This window comes from Musca vetustissima, unplaced genomic scaffold (assembly GCF_032173495.1).
Source record: "Musca vetustissima isolate MV318-11 ecotype Yass unplaced genomic scaffold, APGP_CSIRO_Mvet_v1 utg21852, whole genome shotgun sequence".
Lineage (NCBI taxonomy): Eukaryota > Metazoa > Arthropoda > Insecta > Diptera > Muscidae > Musca > Musca vetustissima.
In genome coordinates, this window is record NW_026876493.1 from 154,899 (window position 1) to 173,738 (window position 18,840).

Here is an 18,840-nt window from a genome sequence, read left to right on the forward strand (position 1 = left end):
CCAAATGTCAACTCCACATTTCATACGTCAAATATCGAGTAGATTTAGTAGCCTATACGCGATCGATTTTTATATGAGGGTTTGACACATAACAAAGAAAGAGTTGAAGCCGGAGATCACAAGAAATAATTGTTTTTTTTTCCGTACTGCAAGAATCTTTTAGTTTTTGCTCGATATCATAAAGAAATTGTAAATGGCTAAGCAGAATGTTCGCGCTGTTCCCGTACTGCAAGAATCTTAGCCCTTAAATTCCCTAACAGATGGTCTGTTCCCGAACTGCAGGAATCTATTATTTTTTCCTACGATAACAAATTTTCCTTTATGATATCGAAAATAGATTCTTGCAGTACGGGAATAGACCAAAATGACACAAATCCTACTTGTTTATTCTAATCGGAAACTTGGCGCACAGCTATTAAAATACCAAAAAATGGCTTGAGACCTTTACCCAAATTCTACATTACTGCCACTTTGCTTGGCAAATACGCCTGGAATTATGAAAATACTTAAAATGTGGTGAGACTTTATAACTTCACAATTCAATAACCCGGCATGACGAACATGCTTAGAAAATTTGACATAAAATACCATAAATAGTGGTGGAATCGTTATTTGGAAAACGTAAACCGATATAAAAAACTTTCAAAACCAAAGTCATTTATCAACATGGTTAAATACACAAAAAAATATTCTGATCCAGAAAGCTAATGGGTTTCTTCTTGTTCTAGAAGAGCTGAAAACTCAACTTCTCAGATAAACTGAAACTTCTCAGATAAACTGAAGTAAAAGAGTTCAAGATATTTTTTTTCAGAAGAACTGAAGTTTTTATAGGAGGCGGTGAGATTTTTGACCTGATGTCCATTAAAGTACGTTTAGATTTACGAAATCTAACCGACCTCAAATGTCAATTCCATACGTCAAATATAATCCATTGGATTTGTGAACAGGATTAACGTCACGTATACGCAATGGAATTCACATTTGAGATCGAGTGGATTTAGTTGCCTAAACGTAGCCTTATACGGCATTTACAGTACGTTTACATTTAACCGGATTTCGTTAACCCAGTGGGTTTCAACTGTCAATTCCTTTGCATATGTGTCAAATAAATCTTCATAAAGTAGGTTAACCCTGTAAAACGTTCTAATGTATATGCCGTTTTACATTAGAACTTTTTACCGGGTTAACCTACTTTATTAGGATTTATTTGGCATATATTCAAAGGAATTGAAAATTTAAACCCACTGGGTTAACCAAATCCGGTTAAATGTAAACGACCTTTTAAACTGCATTTACAATAGAACTTTTTGTCGGGTTAACTTCCTCTATGAGTGGTGAAGTGGAAATGTAATGCGTATATGTCGAATAAAATCCACTGAATCTATGAATTGAATTACTGGACGCATATGCTATGAAATTGGCAACTGATATGTATCGATTCAATTGATATACTCAATTCCGTAGTCAAAATTTTCTTTCAAAAAAGAATATTCTATGATTATTTATCATAAAACTCCTTCGGCCTTATATCTACACGTAGTAATAATCAATAATCACGTTACGTCTCCACTAACTACAAAACATGTATATACACAAATTATCTGGCATCTCTGTCACAAAACAACCACCAACTTCACTCATAATAAAAAAACCAAACCTCACAAGCACCAATCAAACAGCCAGCACCGCTAAAATTTTCCAAAAGGATTTCAGGAGTTTTTTCATCATTAAAAACTCAATTTTCCATTATATTCAAACACAAAAACTCCTGTTCCATAGAAATCATTCAAGATGGATATGAGCCTAGATGATATAATAAAAAGCAAGAAAATTGCCGTGGCCCCATCCAAACGATTGTAAGTTCTGTGTCAACCAAAATCAACCAACGCATCAAATGCAGCAAGCAAGCAGCAGCAGGATTTTTACAACAATAAGAAAATGGCGTTGTGAATGAAAAAAAGATCATTTGAAAATCATAATCACATTTCCTAATTTTTTCTTCGTTCTTTTTTAGGGCCGTCAAGAAACCACCATTGAGGAAAACATTAAATAGGCCGGCATTCAAAGAGGCTGCTCGCATTACAGATGCTCGTATGAAAATCATACAGAAAAATCGTGCCAAAATTCGTGATGCCAGAGATAAGTTGGTCGAAATAACCCGTAACAATGGTGATGTACGCAAGAAGTTGTCACAGAAACAGGATTTGATCGTATCGAAGCCGCCATATAAGGCTAGCAGTTTTAAATACAGTCGATTGGGTGGCGGTGATGTTGGTGGTCGAATTGGTGGTAAACTTGCAGCCGATGCTGGTGGTTTGAAGACCCGCAATGCTGGCTATAAGACCTCGTTGTCCACAGCATCGTTGCGCCGCAATGAGGTATTGGAAATACCCCGTGGCTATGTTGATTATGATAATATGGAGAAAATGGAAGAGGGTGAGTAAGGGTGAAATGTAGATTTATTTTTATTTATTTAATAGATGGTGCATTTTTGAAAGGAAGTAGTAGGATAGCTCATTACACCTATACGTACGACACCATTTTTGGAAATCTCAAAGTGTAGTCTATCATTTGGGACATGGTATTATAATAGAAGGTAACAGCAAGTGTTGTTGTACAAAATACGATACAACAACCACATCGAAATTTGTTGTTGTAAGTTCTACTAGTGTCAACTCATTTGACAGAAAAATGTAAACAAACAAACAAATTATTTTTATTTTGAAAATGAAATATTTTTGAATCCTCAAAATAAAAATGGAAAAACATGAATGAAAATCTATCAAATTTATATTTCTATCGCTTCCACATCTTTCCTATAATTGAGCCATTGCCATATATATGTGTAACACATATGAAAATGCTGGGAATATCGAGTTATTCCTTGAAAAAAGATTTGCTTCCTCAAACTTTCCCAGCAGGCAGATTGAGTAAATTGAATACGGGAGCACATTTAAATTAAATTGTATGCGTTCCCAATTTTCCTGTTGGGTGATTTTTAAAAACATAATTTGTCAAATTCATATTGACACTAGTATTACGTTGGAATCAAATCAGCTGGGATTTGCTGTTACCTTTTATAATTGTACCATGCATTTGGGAGAGTATCGTTTTTGAAAGCTCAAAGTGTAGGCTATCATTTGGGACAGTGTTGGTGAGGGAATATATTGGACCCTTGATCGAATTTAGAGGGATTAAAAAACCGGGTCCAAAAACGTTTTTTAAAGTATTTCTAAAACGGATTGAGATATCCCCATCATGTCACCAATTATGACCTTAAAAATGCTACCCATTTTGTATGAATCGGTTCCGCAGAAACGGAGAAAATTCATAAAACGGAATTTCCACTTACGGACAGAGGCCAACATCAGTTACATGATAGATTCTCCTTTTAAACAACATAGTATCAAAACTTCCAGGTAAAATGAGCGGGTAACCGGGTACGTACATCAAAAAAAAAAAAAAAAAAATATATATATATATATATATATTTCCATAATCAATTCACCACTCAATATAAAGGTATTAAAATGAGCAAAAATCATAGCAAACATGAACGGCCCCATTGTGGTTTGAGAATGTAGTCGATCGGCTATGGAATAGTATTTAAATCTATCAGAATGCTATCCCGACTGTAGCCGATGCTGGTGGCATAGATGTTAATTCCGAGTGGTTATAATCCATCTAAGATCAAACTGGTTCTGTAGTCTTCATTCGTATTGGGACGTACTGTCTGAACGATATCAGGCCTGAATGTGGACTAGGACCTCACGGTACGCCTTCTTGCTGTATATGACTGTAGCCGATGCTGGTGGCATAGAAGTTAATTGCGAGTGGTTTAGTCCATCTAAGATCAGACTGGTTCTGCAGTCTTAATTCATATTGGGACGTACTATCAGAACGATACCAGATCTGAATATGGACTAGGACCTCGCGGTACGATTTCTTTCTCTATATGAAATATGTGTACACGTTTTCTGACAAAATTGTTTATAGTTCAACGAATTGGGTTCTGATTCATACTTAGAAATAGATAATCCCATTATGGACACTGTGCCTTTTGAAAATTTCATGCCAATTTTATTAATTTATTGCAATACTTTTAACTATATTATTCATAATCATTTTTATATTTCAGAGGAATATGCAGCTGCCACAAGACTTAGCCGTACCGTCAGAAATGACATGGTCTACGACCTTGGATCTTCATCATCACGACGTTTAGATAGTTGGGGCACCGTACACAATGATCACTACGATCCATTCGATGTTTATGAAGTTCCTCATAATGCACGTCATGAACGTCGCCTATCACCTGAATTACCACCACCACCAGCAAAAGGTATTCTAAGATCGTCATCGCTGCGTGATCGTAGCCCCGATCCCTACCAACGACGTTATCCAAGTGAACATTCATCACATCTATCGTATGAGATGCGTTCACGTTTAGAGCGTGCCCCAGATCCACATGCTTCCATGGGTATTTTCTCAAATCCCCTGACACCACCATCACCACCAAATGGTTCATCGTCATCATATGGTGGTCTGTCCAAATCATTATCATCATCGTCGGCGTCGTCATCAGGCTATCGTATAGTTGTTAGTAATTTACATCCCAGTGTAACACAATCGGATATTAAGGAACTATTCGAAGATATTGGTGAATTGTATGATTCGCGAATTGTTCGGCCTGGTGTAGCTGAAATTATTTATAAGTCATTGGCTCATGCCGAGAAGGCCGTAGATACTTATCACAATCGTCAATTAGATGGTCAACCGATGAAGTGTCTTTTGGTTAATCCCAGAGCCTCGAATAAACCCACAGCACCTGCAATAAGAACTTCAAGGTAGGTGATGTGGAATAGATTTTTTTATTTTTTTTAATTATCTGTTGTCTTTCTTTCTTACAGTTCACACTCATCAAATAAGACTCCCCTAGAGATTGATATAGATGCTTTACATAAAGTGCTTTTCCGGCGTCATTAGTATTGTATTTTCCATTAACAAATAAAATAAACAACAAAAATGAATCAACTGCAATTTGAACATTCATAACATTCAATAAACAATTATAATTACCATTTTTAGAATGTATATGTAAATCCTGTTCTTGCGCTCTCCATTTCTATATGCTTACAAAAATGCATTTTCTCCATGCTATCTAACTAAATTTAAACAATTTTGAATTATATTTCTAATATCATTAACTTGAACAAACTATATATTTAAGAAGATTCTTAATTATTTTTGTAATTTATTCCCTCCGATGATGACCATAGCCCCTCCCTCTTTTAGTTTATTTGTTTTCCTTGATTATTATTTTATATTTTTAAGAACATTTTTTTTTTTGCTACAAAGCTTGCCTTTAGACGGCGTATATGTTTTTTAAGAATTTGTTTTGATTTTTTTTCACTTCTTTGTTTCGCCTTATAGTTTTTAGTTATACGAAATTTATTTTTTTTTTTCAATTATCTTACCCGAACTTTATTAATGTTAGTCTAGAATGTAGTAGTATTCATACTTCATTGGAAAATATGCAATTCAGGTATCCTAAAAAAAATCACATTAAAGATTCAATTAAAAAATAATTATTTAATAATAATAATTAAATATACATATGTATAACAAATAAATAATAAATACATAGAAATGTAAACAAAATAAATATTGAGAGTTTTAAATGTTTGGAAGAGTATTCCAAAAAGTTGAATGCCCTTCACAGATCCGTGGATTTTAAATAATATTTTTTGAGGGCCCATCTCCAAAATAGGCGTGGTTTTTAAGGAATATTTTTAACCTCAGAAGTGATTAAAAAAACATTTTTCGGGGAAAATCTCAGAGCCGTGAATTAAAAAAAAAGCATTTTTCAGGGACAATCTCAGAGCCGTGAATTAAAAAAAAACATTTTTCAGGGACAATGCACAGGCGTGGTTTTTTGGGGACCATTACAGAGTAGAGATTTTATACCCTTCAACACACTGTGGTATAGAATATGCATAGAATAACCTTTTTAAGTCGATTTATTCATGTCCGTCCATCCGTCCGCCTGTCTGTCCATGTTAAATTGTAAACAAAGTACAGGTCGCATTTATGATTCGAATTGGATGAAATTTGGCACAGCTCATTTATTTGGACCAAGGACGAACCCTATTGAAATTGGAAAAAATCGGTTCAGATGTAGATCCCCTATATAATTTCGTCCGATTTAAGGTAAATGGTGCAACAAAGTCCCAAAATATTTTTCGATTTGCACGAAATTTGACATAGCATACTGAATTGAACCTAGAATGATGTGCGCTGAGTTTCGTAAAAATCGGTTCAGATTTATATGTAGCTCCCATATATATTTTCGTTCGATTTAAGGTAAATCGTGCACTAAAGTCCCACAATATTTTTCGATTTGCACAAAATTTCGATTTAAGGTAAATGATGCACCAAAGTCCCTAAATGTTTAGCATAGCTTACTCAATAAGGTCTAGAAAGATGTATGCTGAGTTTTGTGAAAATCGGTTCAGATTTAGATATAGCTCCCATATATATTTTTGTCCGATTTAAGGTAGATGGTGCACCGAAGTCCCCAAATATTTTTTTAATTTGCACGAAATTTGGCATAGCGTACTGAAATAAGCCAAGAATGATCTCTTATATATATTTTCGTCCGATTTAAGGTAAATGGTGTACCAAAGTCCCTATATAACTTTCGATTTGCGCGAAATTTGTCACGGCGTGCTGAATTGAATCTAGAATGATTCGTGGAAATCGGTTCAGTTTTTCATATAGCTCTCAAATATATTTTCGTCTTGTTTAATGTAAATAGTGCACCACAGTCCCTTTATATCCTCCGATTTGTACGAAATTTGGCATAGCGTACTTAACTTTGTGCAGAATGATGTGTGCTAAGATTCGTGGAAATCGGTTCAGATTTACATATAGCTCTCAAATATATTTTCGTCCGATTTTATGTAAATGCACAAAAGTCCCTATATATCTTTCGATTTGCACGAAATTTGGCATAGCGTACTAAATTAAGCGTAGAATGATGTGTGCTAAGATTCGTGGAAATCGGTTCAGATTTACATATAGCTCCCAAATATATTTTCCTCCGATTTTATGTAAATGGTGCACCAAAGTCCCTATATAACTTTCGATTTGCATGAACAAATTTGGCATAGCGTATTGAATTGAGTCTAGAGTGCTGTGTGATACGTTTCGGGAAAATCGATTCACCTTTCGATTGAGATATGAATGACATTATTGGGTTTTGTTGCAATTGGTGCAGATGGAGCCATAGCTTCCATATGTATTTCGTACGGTTGTCTGATTGAGATTAAATTTTTAACGTAACGAATAGCGTGTATCAAGGCATGAGTATGTTTCTTCGAGGGAACATTGACATGGAATTGTATACCCAAAGTGGTGAAGGGTATCATATAGTCGGCCCAGTCCGACTTTACTACTTCCCGTACTGATTCTAATTTTTAGTGGCCACCTGAGAGGCTTAAATTTTTTTGAAGAACTCAAGTATATTCCCATACTTACCCAATCCAATATTTATATTCAAGTAAAAACAATAATGAAATTTGATTTTTTTGTTAATTTTATTTGACTTTTTTTGTAATCATTTAAAAATATATTTTTTTATTATTAAAAATACATTACTTTTGAAGAGAATTTCTTTGTTAAAAATACCTTGGTTGGTTTGAGAAAAATAAAAAAATATGACCACGAAAAATAAGAGTTCATAAACTTAAACAAGAGATATCAGTGTGAGAAGAAATTTCAAAATTAACAATGCAAATATTCCAAAAGTTTTGGTTCAGTTATTCGATGTACTCCACGCCTAATCCAGTGCGTCTTCAATTTCTTCTCACTCTTGTCACTCTCTTTTAAAAAAATGAAAATTTTGTTTAATTGTATGTCTTAAATACACTTAGAAGCTAATCAGGACTTTTATTGCAACATTTTGCTCTTATTAAAAAAAAGTAATAATAAAAACTCTTAAAATCTTGCATGAAGAAGAATAGAGAAGTACACTTTTACAAAAATCTCCAAAATGAGTGGGGGATGAATAAAATCAAATCATGAATCAATTCCCCACCCATTCAGAGATGATTAATGTCTTTAGTTTTTTTAGTAGGTTTTTTGTTGTTTTGTTTTTTTTTTATAAAAGAGGATGTGTTTTGTTGTTGTTGGTGTGCATTTACTTAAAAGTTACGCACACCAGTACCATAATTAGCACCGCCGGCACGATTTAAAGCTTCACGGAAAAGTTCAATGTCCAATTCATTGTCAACGCCAGCCTGCAGTTCAACAGCGAAGTTCTACAAAATGAAAACGTATGATTAATATTGATTTTATTAATTTACACTGGTATCGATTTAAACTTACATTTAGCACATCTTTAATAATAGCCTTATCCGTTGACATTTTAGCCCTTTGTATGACACCGACATCCTGTCCGATCCAGGTGAGGAAAATGAATTTTTTTCTCTTGGACATTTCATCGCCCATTTGAATGCGAATATAACCGAATGCCCTTTCGTTGTCACCGAATTGCTGGCGGAACTCTTCGAAGCATTGGCCACGCACGGAGCAGGTTATTCTGGGACCATCGAATTTGAAAACGGCCCTGAAAAAAATTAAGAAAAAAATAACAAATTAGAAATTATTAAAAAAAAAACAATGAATAATTATTTTTAAGGTCATATCAAGGCGTAGATTTTTTAAAAAAGTATTTTTCAAACACCCCCTTTAGGCGAAAAATTTTTAGACTAAATATTAAACTAAGAACCATCTCAGAGGCTTGGATTTTTAAAAATGTTTTTCAAGGAGGAGTAGATTTTTTAAAACATTTTTCAGGGACAATCTCAGAGTCGTGGATTTCTTAAAAATATTTTTCATTGAAAATCTCAGAGGCACGAATTAAAAGAATATTTCCGTCTGGCCGTTCATGTATTTTTGTGAACAAAGTACAAGTCGCATTTATGATCCGATTTGGATGAAATTTGGCATAGGCCCCTTATCTGGCCCAAGGACGAACCCTATTGAAATTGGGAAAAATTGGTGCAGATTTAAAATGGTGTACCAAAGTCCCTATATATCTTTCGATTTGCACGAAATTTGGTATGACGTACTGAATTAAGTCTATAATGATGTGTGTTATGTTTTCTGAAAATCGGTTCAGATTTAGATATAGCTCCATTTTATTTTTTCGTTCGATTTAAGGTAAATGGTGTACCAAAGTCCCTATATATCTTTCGATTTGCACGAAATTTGGCATAGCGTAATGAATTAGGTATAGAATGATGTGCGTTAAGTTTCATGAAAATCGGTCCATATTTAGATATAGTTCCCATATATGTTTTCGTCCGATTTTATGTAAATGGTCCACCTAAGTCCCTATATATCTTTCGATTTGCACGAAATTTAGCATAGCGTAATGAATTAGGTCTAGAATGACGTGTGTTAAGTTTCGTGAAAATCGGTACAGATTTAGATATAGCTCCCATATATATTTTCATCCGATTTAATGTAAATGATCCACCTAAGTCTCTATATATCTTTCGATTTGTACGAAATTTGGCACAGCGTAAAGAATTAGGTCTAGAATGATGTGTGTTAAGTTTCTTGAAAATCGGTTCAGATTTAGTTATAGCTCCCATATATATTTTCGTCCGATTTAAGGTAAATGGTGCACTGGAGTCCATATATATCTTTCGATTTGCACGAAATTAGTTCGGATTAAGATATAGCTTCTATACCTGACAAAATGAAAAATTTAGTATCGGTTGCAGAATGAAATGTTTATGGATCCAATTTCATTTTACTGGTCCTTTAAAAATACGACGTCTGTTAGGATTCATCTGTTGAATATATCCAAAGTGGTGAAGGGTTTCATATAGTCGGCCCCATTCGACTTTACTACTTTCCTTACTGGTTGATTTTTAAAATATTTTTGAATACCTACCATTCTGTGTCTGTGAGATCTGAACGCACATCTTCATATGCTTCACGTATGGCATCCTTATCCAATGATGTAGCCATGGGCATCTAGAAAAAGAAAATAAAATCGAATTAATAAAATCCATATGAAATTAATTTCAAAATTTAAAAAAAAATAAAAGAAAGAAAATTGAAAGCTAAAGGAAGTAAAGCGATGTTAATCTAAAATACAAATTAACGGAATAATTTATATGAACGTATGTATGTCCGATCGATGTAAAACACAACAAAAAATATTACTTCCTTTCAACACAATACAAAAATCAAAAAAAGCAACAAAATCGAAATAAATAACCAAAAACAAATATTTATATTTCCTTGACGATAGATGATGACCATCATCACCAACCTACCCGCCGTCACCGTCACCACATAGCAGATAAACTCCAAACGGCAGACGTCAATGAAATTTTTTATGAGTTGACCGACGACGGTACGTGATAAACTTGAAAACTTCATTCCGTGTAGCTAGGCGTTGTGACCAAAAGCAACGTAAAATATATGACTACAGGTGCATGTGGGATCGGGGAGAGCGGAAGCAAGGAAGGAAGTGTGGGGAAGTTCGGTGTGTGTGTTTCAAGTTGCAACAGTTATGGTGTCGGTGCATCCGAGGCCGCCATATAACAAAACATAATTTCAGTTCAGCGGAATATAATTGCTCACCTAGAGGCCCACACACACACACAGACGCAATTTATAATATACCGACAATAATTCAACACCCAAATGTGCTTACAAATCAAAATTGTATTTTATTTACGACTCACAAATAAAAAAATTGAAAACAACAAAAAATATTGATTGCACTTTTGGAGAAATATCCATACAAAGTGAGAAAAAAACCTCAAATGCCAATTTGGGTTATAAACAATTAAAAAAATCGAACATAAAATTCTAATAAATATTTTTCTATTGTGTGTAAAAGCTAAAATGCCTTATAAGGCTATGTTTGAATTGAGTGGTGATGAAAATGCATTTTGGGGGGATTTTATGATTGTTGTTTTTTGTTTCCTTAAATGTTGCGGGCATTCAGGGCAATCCACTAGGTAATAGTTCGTTTATGGAATTTTGAAAAAAAAATCCACAATAACACCCTTTACCTTAAATATTTACAATTTCAAAATGGTACTCCTCCCCTCTCTGTCAGAAATTCCATTCGAAATCCAAATCCTGAGTTCATTGTAATTATTACCTTGGTTTGCATTGTAGAAATACCTAACTTCGTAATATATTTTTTCTGCAAGATTGCATGATTTTTTCATTATGGAAGTGTTGCATTGTTTTTGGTGTTGGTAAATGTTTTATAACTTTTGTTTTGAATTGTTAACAAATTGAAACTTTCGTTTTCAATTTCACGGCGTTGAATTTGTATTTACAGGAGTGATTTTATATTTGTTTTAAATTTATATTTGTTGATGTTTTTATTATATGTTTTATGTGTGGAGTTTTATAACATGTAACTGGATTTTTTAATATTCAATATATATTTTTTTAAATATTTTTTCTGGTATTTTTATTTTTTAAAGCTGTTTTTTTTAAGACCAGGCAAAGGCGTGGATTTAAAAAAAATTAAAGACCAGCCAAAGGCGCAGCTCATTTTTTTGGCCCACGGACGAACGCTATTGAAATTGGTAAAAATCAGTTCAGATTTAGATATTGCTCCCATATATATTTTCGTCCGATTTAATGTAAATGGTGCAACAAAGACCCTATACGTTCTTCGATTTGCACGAAATTTGGCACAGAGTACTGAATTAAGCCTAGAATGACGTGAGCTAAGTTTCGTAAAAATCGGTTCACATTTAGATATAGCTCCCATATATATTTTCGTCCGATTTAAGGTAAATGGTGCACCAAAGTCCCTATATGTATTTCGAAATGTACGAAATTTGGCACAGCGTACTAAATTAAGTCTAGAATGATGTCTGCTAAGTTTCGTGAAAATCGGTTCAGATTTAGATATAGCTTCCATATATTTTTTCGTCCGATTTAATGTAAATGGTGCACCAAAGACCCTATATATTTTTCGATTTGCACGAAATTTGGTATAACGTACTGAATTAGGTCTTGAATAATGTGTGTTAAGTTTCGTAAAAATCGGTTCAGATTTAGATATAGCTCCCATATATATTTTCGTCCGATTTAAAGTAAATGGTGCACCAAAGACCCTATATGTTCTTCGATTTGCACGAAATTTCGCACAAAATACTGAATTAGGTCTTGAATTATTTGTGTAAAGTTTCGTGAAAATCGGTTTAGATTTAGATATAGTTCCCATATATATTTTCGTCCGATTTAAGGTAAATGCTGCACCAAAGACCCTATATGTTCTTCGATTTGCACGAAATTTTGCATAGCATACTGAATTAGGTCTTGAATAATTTGTGCTAAGTTTCGTGATATTTCCGTCCGATTTAATGTTAATGGTGCACCAAAGACCCTATATATTCTTCGATTTGCACGAAACTTGGTATAGCGTACTGAATTAAGGCTAGAATTATGTCTGCTAAGTTTCGTGAAAATCGGTACAGATTTAGATATAGCTCCCATATATATATATATATATATATATATGTGTCCGATTTTAAGTAAATGGTGCACTAATAATGCATAGCTGGAAAAGGCGACGTCTCTTAGGATACATATGTAGAATATAGGGTATCATATAGGCCCAGTCCGACTTTACTACTTTCCTTACTGGTTTTTCAATGTATATTGGATTTTTTAAAATATAAAAAATATTATTATTTTTTTATATTTTTTTCGATCTATTCGAGTTTTGTAATATATAAAATATTTATAGAAGCAAGAGAAACTATTGTTTTAAACATTTTTAATGGGCAGATTTTTAAAAATATTTTTAGACGTTTGGTTTAGTTTTGCTAAAACATATTTTTCCACGTCAAAGAATTTTTTTAATATTTTTCAGTTGTATTTTTTAAAGATATTTTATAAACAATATTTCGTTTTTAATTTTTTTATTATTTAAAGATATATATTTTAAATATTTTTTATATTTAAATATTTTTGTTTTATCATGTAAAATTTTATAAAAATATATTATTTTTTTATTTATCATTTAATAATTTTTATTTACAGAATATTTTATGTTTGTTCTTTCTTCTTCTTCTAAAAATAAATTGCTCCATTGACATGACAGACATTCATCTAGACATTAGTTAATTTTAATAGTTCCGTTTTATATGTACAAAAATAAAAATAAAAAAAAACAAATTACAAACATTACATTACAGACATTGTCTTTCAGATTTTTATGAAACTGATTTTAAAATTAAAAAAATCTCCTCCAACACTATATTCATTACCAAATACTGAGATGACGATTATCGTCCCAGAAATGACAGAGAGAAGAAGAAGAAATAAAATTACAAAACTTATATTGGAGGGATATATATTTCTGAATACAACAAAAAAAAATTTAAAAAAAAAATTGCAATATCAATATTGACGATAGGCCATGCATAAAGTGCGTGAGTTTTGCGGATGAGCAATCGACCAAAGGCCTTGTCTTTTGGGGAAATACAAACACACACTCACATTCATAAAAAGCATCGACTGAGAAGGCAGTGTAAATTTCAGACAAAATATTTATGGACAGCAGTCAGTTTAACAGTTTGTGCACAGCTATAATTATGCAAACAAAATCATTTATTTTTACACAGAAACACACATACATATATGTATATATGTATATCCTGGGACCCAGGGGAGCATGGGGAAGGAGGTTTGGCAGTGAAACAAACGCATGTCCAAATGTTTGCCCATGAGTCATAAGTAAATGTGAAAATGCATTTGTTATTCATCAACTATGGTATTATATAGTCTCAAAATGAAATGAAACATTTTAAATGTGTTTTCTTCTTCTTATGAATTAAAAAAAAAAATGTTGGTATTCAGAAAGTTTAATTTAGTTTTTATTATACTACTTGTGTATGGTATTACAAATCTAGGAGAAAAAATGTCATTCAGCCATGAAAAATGCAATTCAGCAAACATTTTGGAAGCAATTGTAAATGATTTGAGTAGGAATGTATAACAAATGTCTGAAGGAAAATTGTATTCAGCAATGGAAAAAAGGAATTTTGCTTTATTTTTTTAATTAAGTTTTGAAAGTTTAGTTTTGAAAATTCAGCTATTTTTTAATGTAGTATTTTTTGTCTATATAAATTTAAATGACATTCAGCTGTGAATAATGCAATTCAGCAACATTTTTGGAAGCAGTTGTAAATGATTTTTGTAGCAATGACGATGTATGCAGGAAAATTGTATTCAGCAATCGGAAATAAAGAATTCAGCTTTATTTTTAAATTAAATTTTGAATGAAAAGTTGTATTCAGCAGTATGTATATCAAATTCAGCTATACTTTAATGCAGTATTTTTTGTCAATTTGAATTTAATATAACCCCATTGTTTATTTCAGCTGTGAATGAGACATTTAAGGGCTAAGCAGAATGCTCGCGTTGAGCCATCCGTCGCGTTATATGTTATCTAAAATACAACAACCACAAGGAAACGATAACACAAACGCTCGAAGTTGATGTGTGTTGCGCTTCGGAGTTAAATATATTTTAACTTTTTGCGTGCGTTAACGCGATAACAAAAAACGCTCAATGCGAACATTCTGTTTAGCCATTTGGTGTTTTAGACGTTCGATCGATTCGAGGAGCGAATATCGATTCGGACCATCTTGTGGCAGCCAAGGTTCGCAAAGGCGCAATTTAATGGAACACGAAACCTCGACTTCGGAAAGCTGCAAACACAACAGATAGCAGAAGCCTATTACGCTGAACTTACCCACCTTCTTGACGAAAGCAATCCTTGTCCCGGTAATAATATCGAAGCACAGGGGCAAAGAATCAATAGAGGCGTAAGGCTACTGGTGTGAATAACGCAGGGTATACGGCAACCTTGCAGACAGTAGCAATACACTATGCGAGGGAGAATTATCGGGAGAAAAGGAAGGAGGAGAAACATATTTTCAAAAAAAGAAGAAAGAACAAGAAAAACGTGAGAGGGAGCAATTCGAGATGTACAGGAGTCATAATGAAGTCCGGGAATTTTTGCCAACGAGTAAGACATATCCCCCTGTAGGGATAAAGAAGGAAACATATCCCCCTGTAGGGATAAAGAGAAGACCAGATGCTATTATCAACGCGCAAGACGTCCAATAGACTCAGACCAACAGTGGAACTTGAAAACTACAGCTTTGATGTAGACAAAGATTTTATATACCTCGGTACCGCCATAAATAAAACTAATGACATCAGTTTTGAATATCGGAGGAGAACAGTGTTGGTCATCAGATACTACTATTGTCTAAGTAAGCAGATTAGAAACCAGGCAACTTCTCCCCGACCAAACTCACACTCTACAAGACGCTGGTGTATGGATCTGAAGCATGGGTACTTTCGCAAGCAGATGCGACAGCTCTTGAGTGAAAAATTCTCCGAAAAATCTATGGGTCGATCTGCGTTGAAGGTGAACCATTCCCCGTCGAATGAACCATAAGCTATACCATCTATTCTCGGACGGATCGAGCTGCAGCAACTACTTCGGCTAGGTTGTGAGAATGGATGAGGATTTCACCAGCTCAAAAGGCATATAAAAGCGAACCAGCTGATGATTCACGCAGAAGGGAAAGGTCACGAATCCTATGGAAAGATCAAGTAGAAGACAAGATCTCGGATATGTCCTTCTAATGCAACGCTTTACTGCTTAGTATAAACTGCCGTAAAGTGTTTTATATTCCGAGTCCTTGTAATGAGCTTAAAGCCAACAACTTTAACTAAATACCCAACGATACTACACCTTAAACCATAATACAAATGAAGCACACACCCCTCCAACAAAGGTGGAAAGGAAGTCAGGAAGGATATTTAAAAGGTTAAAACAAATGTGTCACTTATTATTAATCCCGGTGTAGTGAGTAACTATGACGGCATATCCAGACAAATTACAATTAAAACAAGAAACTTAATACACGATTTAACCTGCCAACATGACCTGACAAGTCTTCTGACACTTGTCCTTTTAAGGATATGTTTTGTTAAAGTATCTAAAAATTAACACGACTAGGTGTGTGTGCACTAAACGACAAAGAAAAAAACAATAAGAAAACATAAAATAATGAATGACCCCACCACAACACAACTACAACTTATGAATGAATGACAGCAATGTCGTCTTCCAGACCAGTCCAGACCATATGTAAAGTTATGGTTTTCGCAATAAAAAGGGAGCGTTCCGTTTTTTTTCTGGTTGGTTTATTCGTTTCTGTTGTTTTCATGAACAAGTCAAGAAACAACTACTTTTAAGAAGAAAAGAAACACAACTGTAATGAATTTCCATTGAAACCCTCCCGTCATTCTCCATGATTATGAGTGAGCGAGCGAGCAACCAATGCGAGTCATGTTTGATGATTCAGAAATGTTGATAAAATGAAATTATAAAAAAAATAAAGAAATAAAATGCAACCCCATATCTCCCCCGCCATCGCCTTGCCTGTGTCCATTTGGATGTGAGACGGCCACACCAGATAATACTGCATTCGCTGGCCCAGGCACACATGTGTTCCATTATACAAATAAATGATCATTGCCATTTGAGGATATGTCATGATATAATATTGGTTGGATTGCGAATTGTTCTGAGGAACATTTGATTTTGGTCGGATTTTGAATCGATTTTGGTCGAATATTTTGGCAAGGAAAGTAGTAAAGTGGGAATGGGCCGACTACATATTCTACACGTATCCTAATAGACTTCGCCTTTTCGAAGGAACTTACTTACTTAGCTGGCTTGTGACAGAACTTTCGTTCCATAAGCCGAGCTTAAAAAATATTTCCAGGCGCGTCGGTCTTTGCGCAGTTTTTCCACTTGGTCTTTCCATCTTATTCGTGGCCTTCCCCTTCTGCGTGAACCATCAGCTGGTTCGCTTGTATATGCCTTCTGGGCTGGAGTATCTTCATACATTCTCACAACATGACCTAGCCAACGTAGTCCTGCAGTTCAATACGTCTAACAATGTCGATGTCGGAGAATAGCTGGTACAACTCATGGTTCATTCGACGGCGATATTCACCGTCAATGCAGATCAGGCCATAGATGTATCGGATAATTTTTCTCTCAAACACTCCAAGAGCTGCCTCATCTGCTTGCGCAAGTATCCATGTTTCATATCCATATAACAGCACGGGTAGTATCAGCGTCTTGTAGAGTGTGAGTTTGGTCTGGCGGGAGGTGGACTTGTTTTTGAGTTGTTAGCTCAGACCATAGTATCATTTGTTGGCCATCATTATCCTTCTCCGAATTTCAGAACGCATATCATTCGTTTTGTTTATGACGGTACCAAGGTATATAAAATCTTTGACTACCTCGAAGCTGTAGTTCTCAAGTTCCACAGTTGGTCCGAGTCTACTGGACGTTTTGCGCGTTGATACCATCAGTTTGGTCTTCTCGCCGTTTACTGCCAGTCCCACTTTGGGAGACTCCTTCTCAATTTGTTCAAAGGTGGCTGTTACCGCTCTCAGTGTTCGACCCATTATGTCGATGTCATCGGCGTAGGCGAGTAACATGTCTTGTTTGGTGTACAGAGTATCATTTCTGTTTACTTTTGCCCCTCGTATGACCACTTCCAGCAGGATGTTAAAAATGTCACACGACAAACTGTCATCTTGTCTGAATCCTCGTTCGTTATTAAAGTGTTCCGAGAGGTCCTTTCCGACTTTAACTGCTAATATTGTGCCAGTTAAAGTTATCCTGCATAGCCGTATTAATTTTACAGGAATGCCAAACGCAGACATGGCTTTATACAGCTCTGAACGGATAGGGCTATCGAATGCGGCTTTATAGTCGACGAATAGATGGACTAATTGGATGACTACATTTTCTTTCTGTATTCCTTAAATACTCGCAAGGGCTTTCGCCCCGTAAAGTGTTATTCTTTTCATACTTTATTATTTTCTTTTTCAAGCCATTGCAAATATTCCATAATATCTAAAAAAAAATTTTCTTAGAAAGCCCATAAATCTTAAAAAAAGACAAAATAAAATTTGCAGTTATCAAAATAGATAACAACGCAGAATTATTATTTTGTTGTCTCGAAATTTAAACATTAATTAAATTATTAACTATTGTTTTCCATTGTTCGAACGATGACAACAAATGGCTTTTATCAAATTGGTTGACTGGTTGTTCCCCCGTCTATTTTTAGGCGAGGTGGTAATAAACGAGAAAACATTTCAATTTAATTGATTTAACAAAAGAAAGCCAACAAAACAGAAGGAAATCTTCTCATTTATTTGTATTACAGCTCGTATCGACATTTTTGGGAAGTTTGATTAAACAGTACAACAGTACAAAACAAAAACGATGACAATAACAACATCACAAACATACAAAAACAACAAAGCAAACTCGGTCATTGCCATTTGTAACAATTCAAAATTAAACAGTTTTTTCCAAATTTGTAATTTGCAATTTCACTTAAAGATCATTGGACAGAAAAAAATATATACATATTTAAAAAAAAAATCAAAAATATCACCCCTTTTCGTGTGGGGTTATATTAAAAGTTCGACCATTTTTCAACTCAGGGTGTTTTTCCCTCTAATATCCTGGAATACCATATTCGAGCCACAATGTACAAAAAATGCTGTGAAATCGTTTAATAAACTGACAATGGATCGCTATGTCAATATATATATATATATATATATATATGGTCGGTATCAGTACCCTACACAACTTCCACGAAAATCTATTTTTCTGTGGTTCTATATTCTGAGCATATTTACACCCTATTGACCGACTAGAGG

The 18,840-nt window shown here is 34.3% G+C and overlaps 2 protein-coding genes across 2 annotated transcripts; one reads left to right on the forward strand and one right to left on the reverse strand.

Moving 5' to 3' along the window:
- The first annotated feature begins 1,781 nt into the window (after window positions 1-1,781).
- Window positions 1,782-5,025, forward strand: LOC133321053 (uncharacterized). Its single transcript, XM_061530154.1, has 4 exons — window positions 1,782-1,856; window positions 2,015-2,436; window positions 4,139-4,847; window positions 4,911-5,025. Exons 1-4 carry the CDS (start codon window positions 1,792-1,794, stop codon window positions 4,984-4,986), a joined length of 1,272 nt encoding a protein of 423 aa, XP_061386138.1. The 5' UTR covers window positions 1,782-1,791; the 3' UTR covers window positions 4,987-5,025.
- Window positions 5,026-8,178: 3,153 nt separating this feature from the next.
- Window positions 8,179-10,084, reverse strand: LOC133321055 (coactosin-like protein). The gene is made up of 3 exons (XM_061530156.1): window positions 9,968-10,084; window positions 8,389-8,629; window positions 8,179-8,321 (listed from the first exon to the last, which is right to left on the reverse strand). Exons 1-3 carry the CDS (start codon window positions 10,048-10,050, stop codon window positions 8,205-8,207), a joined length of 441 nt encoding a protein of 146 aa, XP_061386140.1. The 5' UTR covers window positions 10,051-10,084; the 3' UTR covers window positions 8,179-8,204.
- Window positions 10,085-18,840: the final 8,756 nt, after the last annotated feature.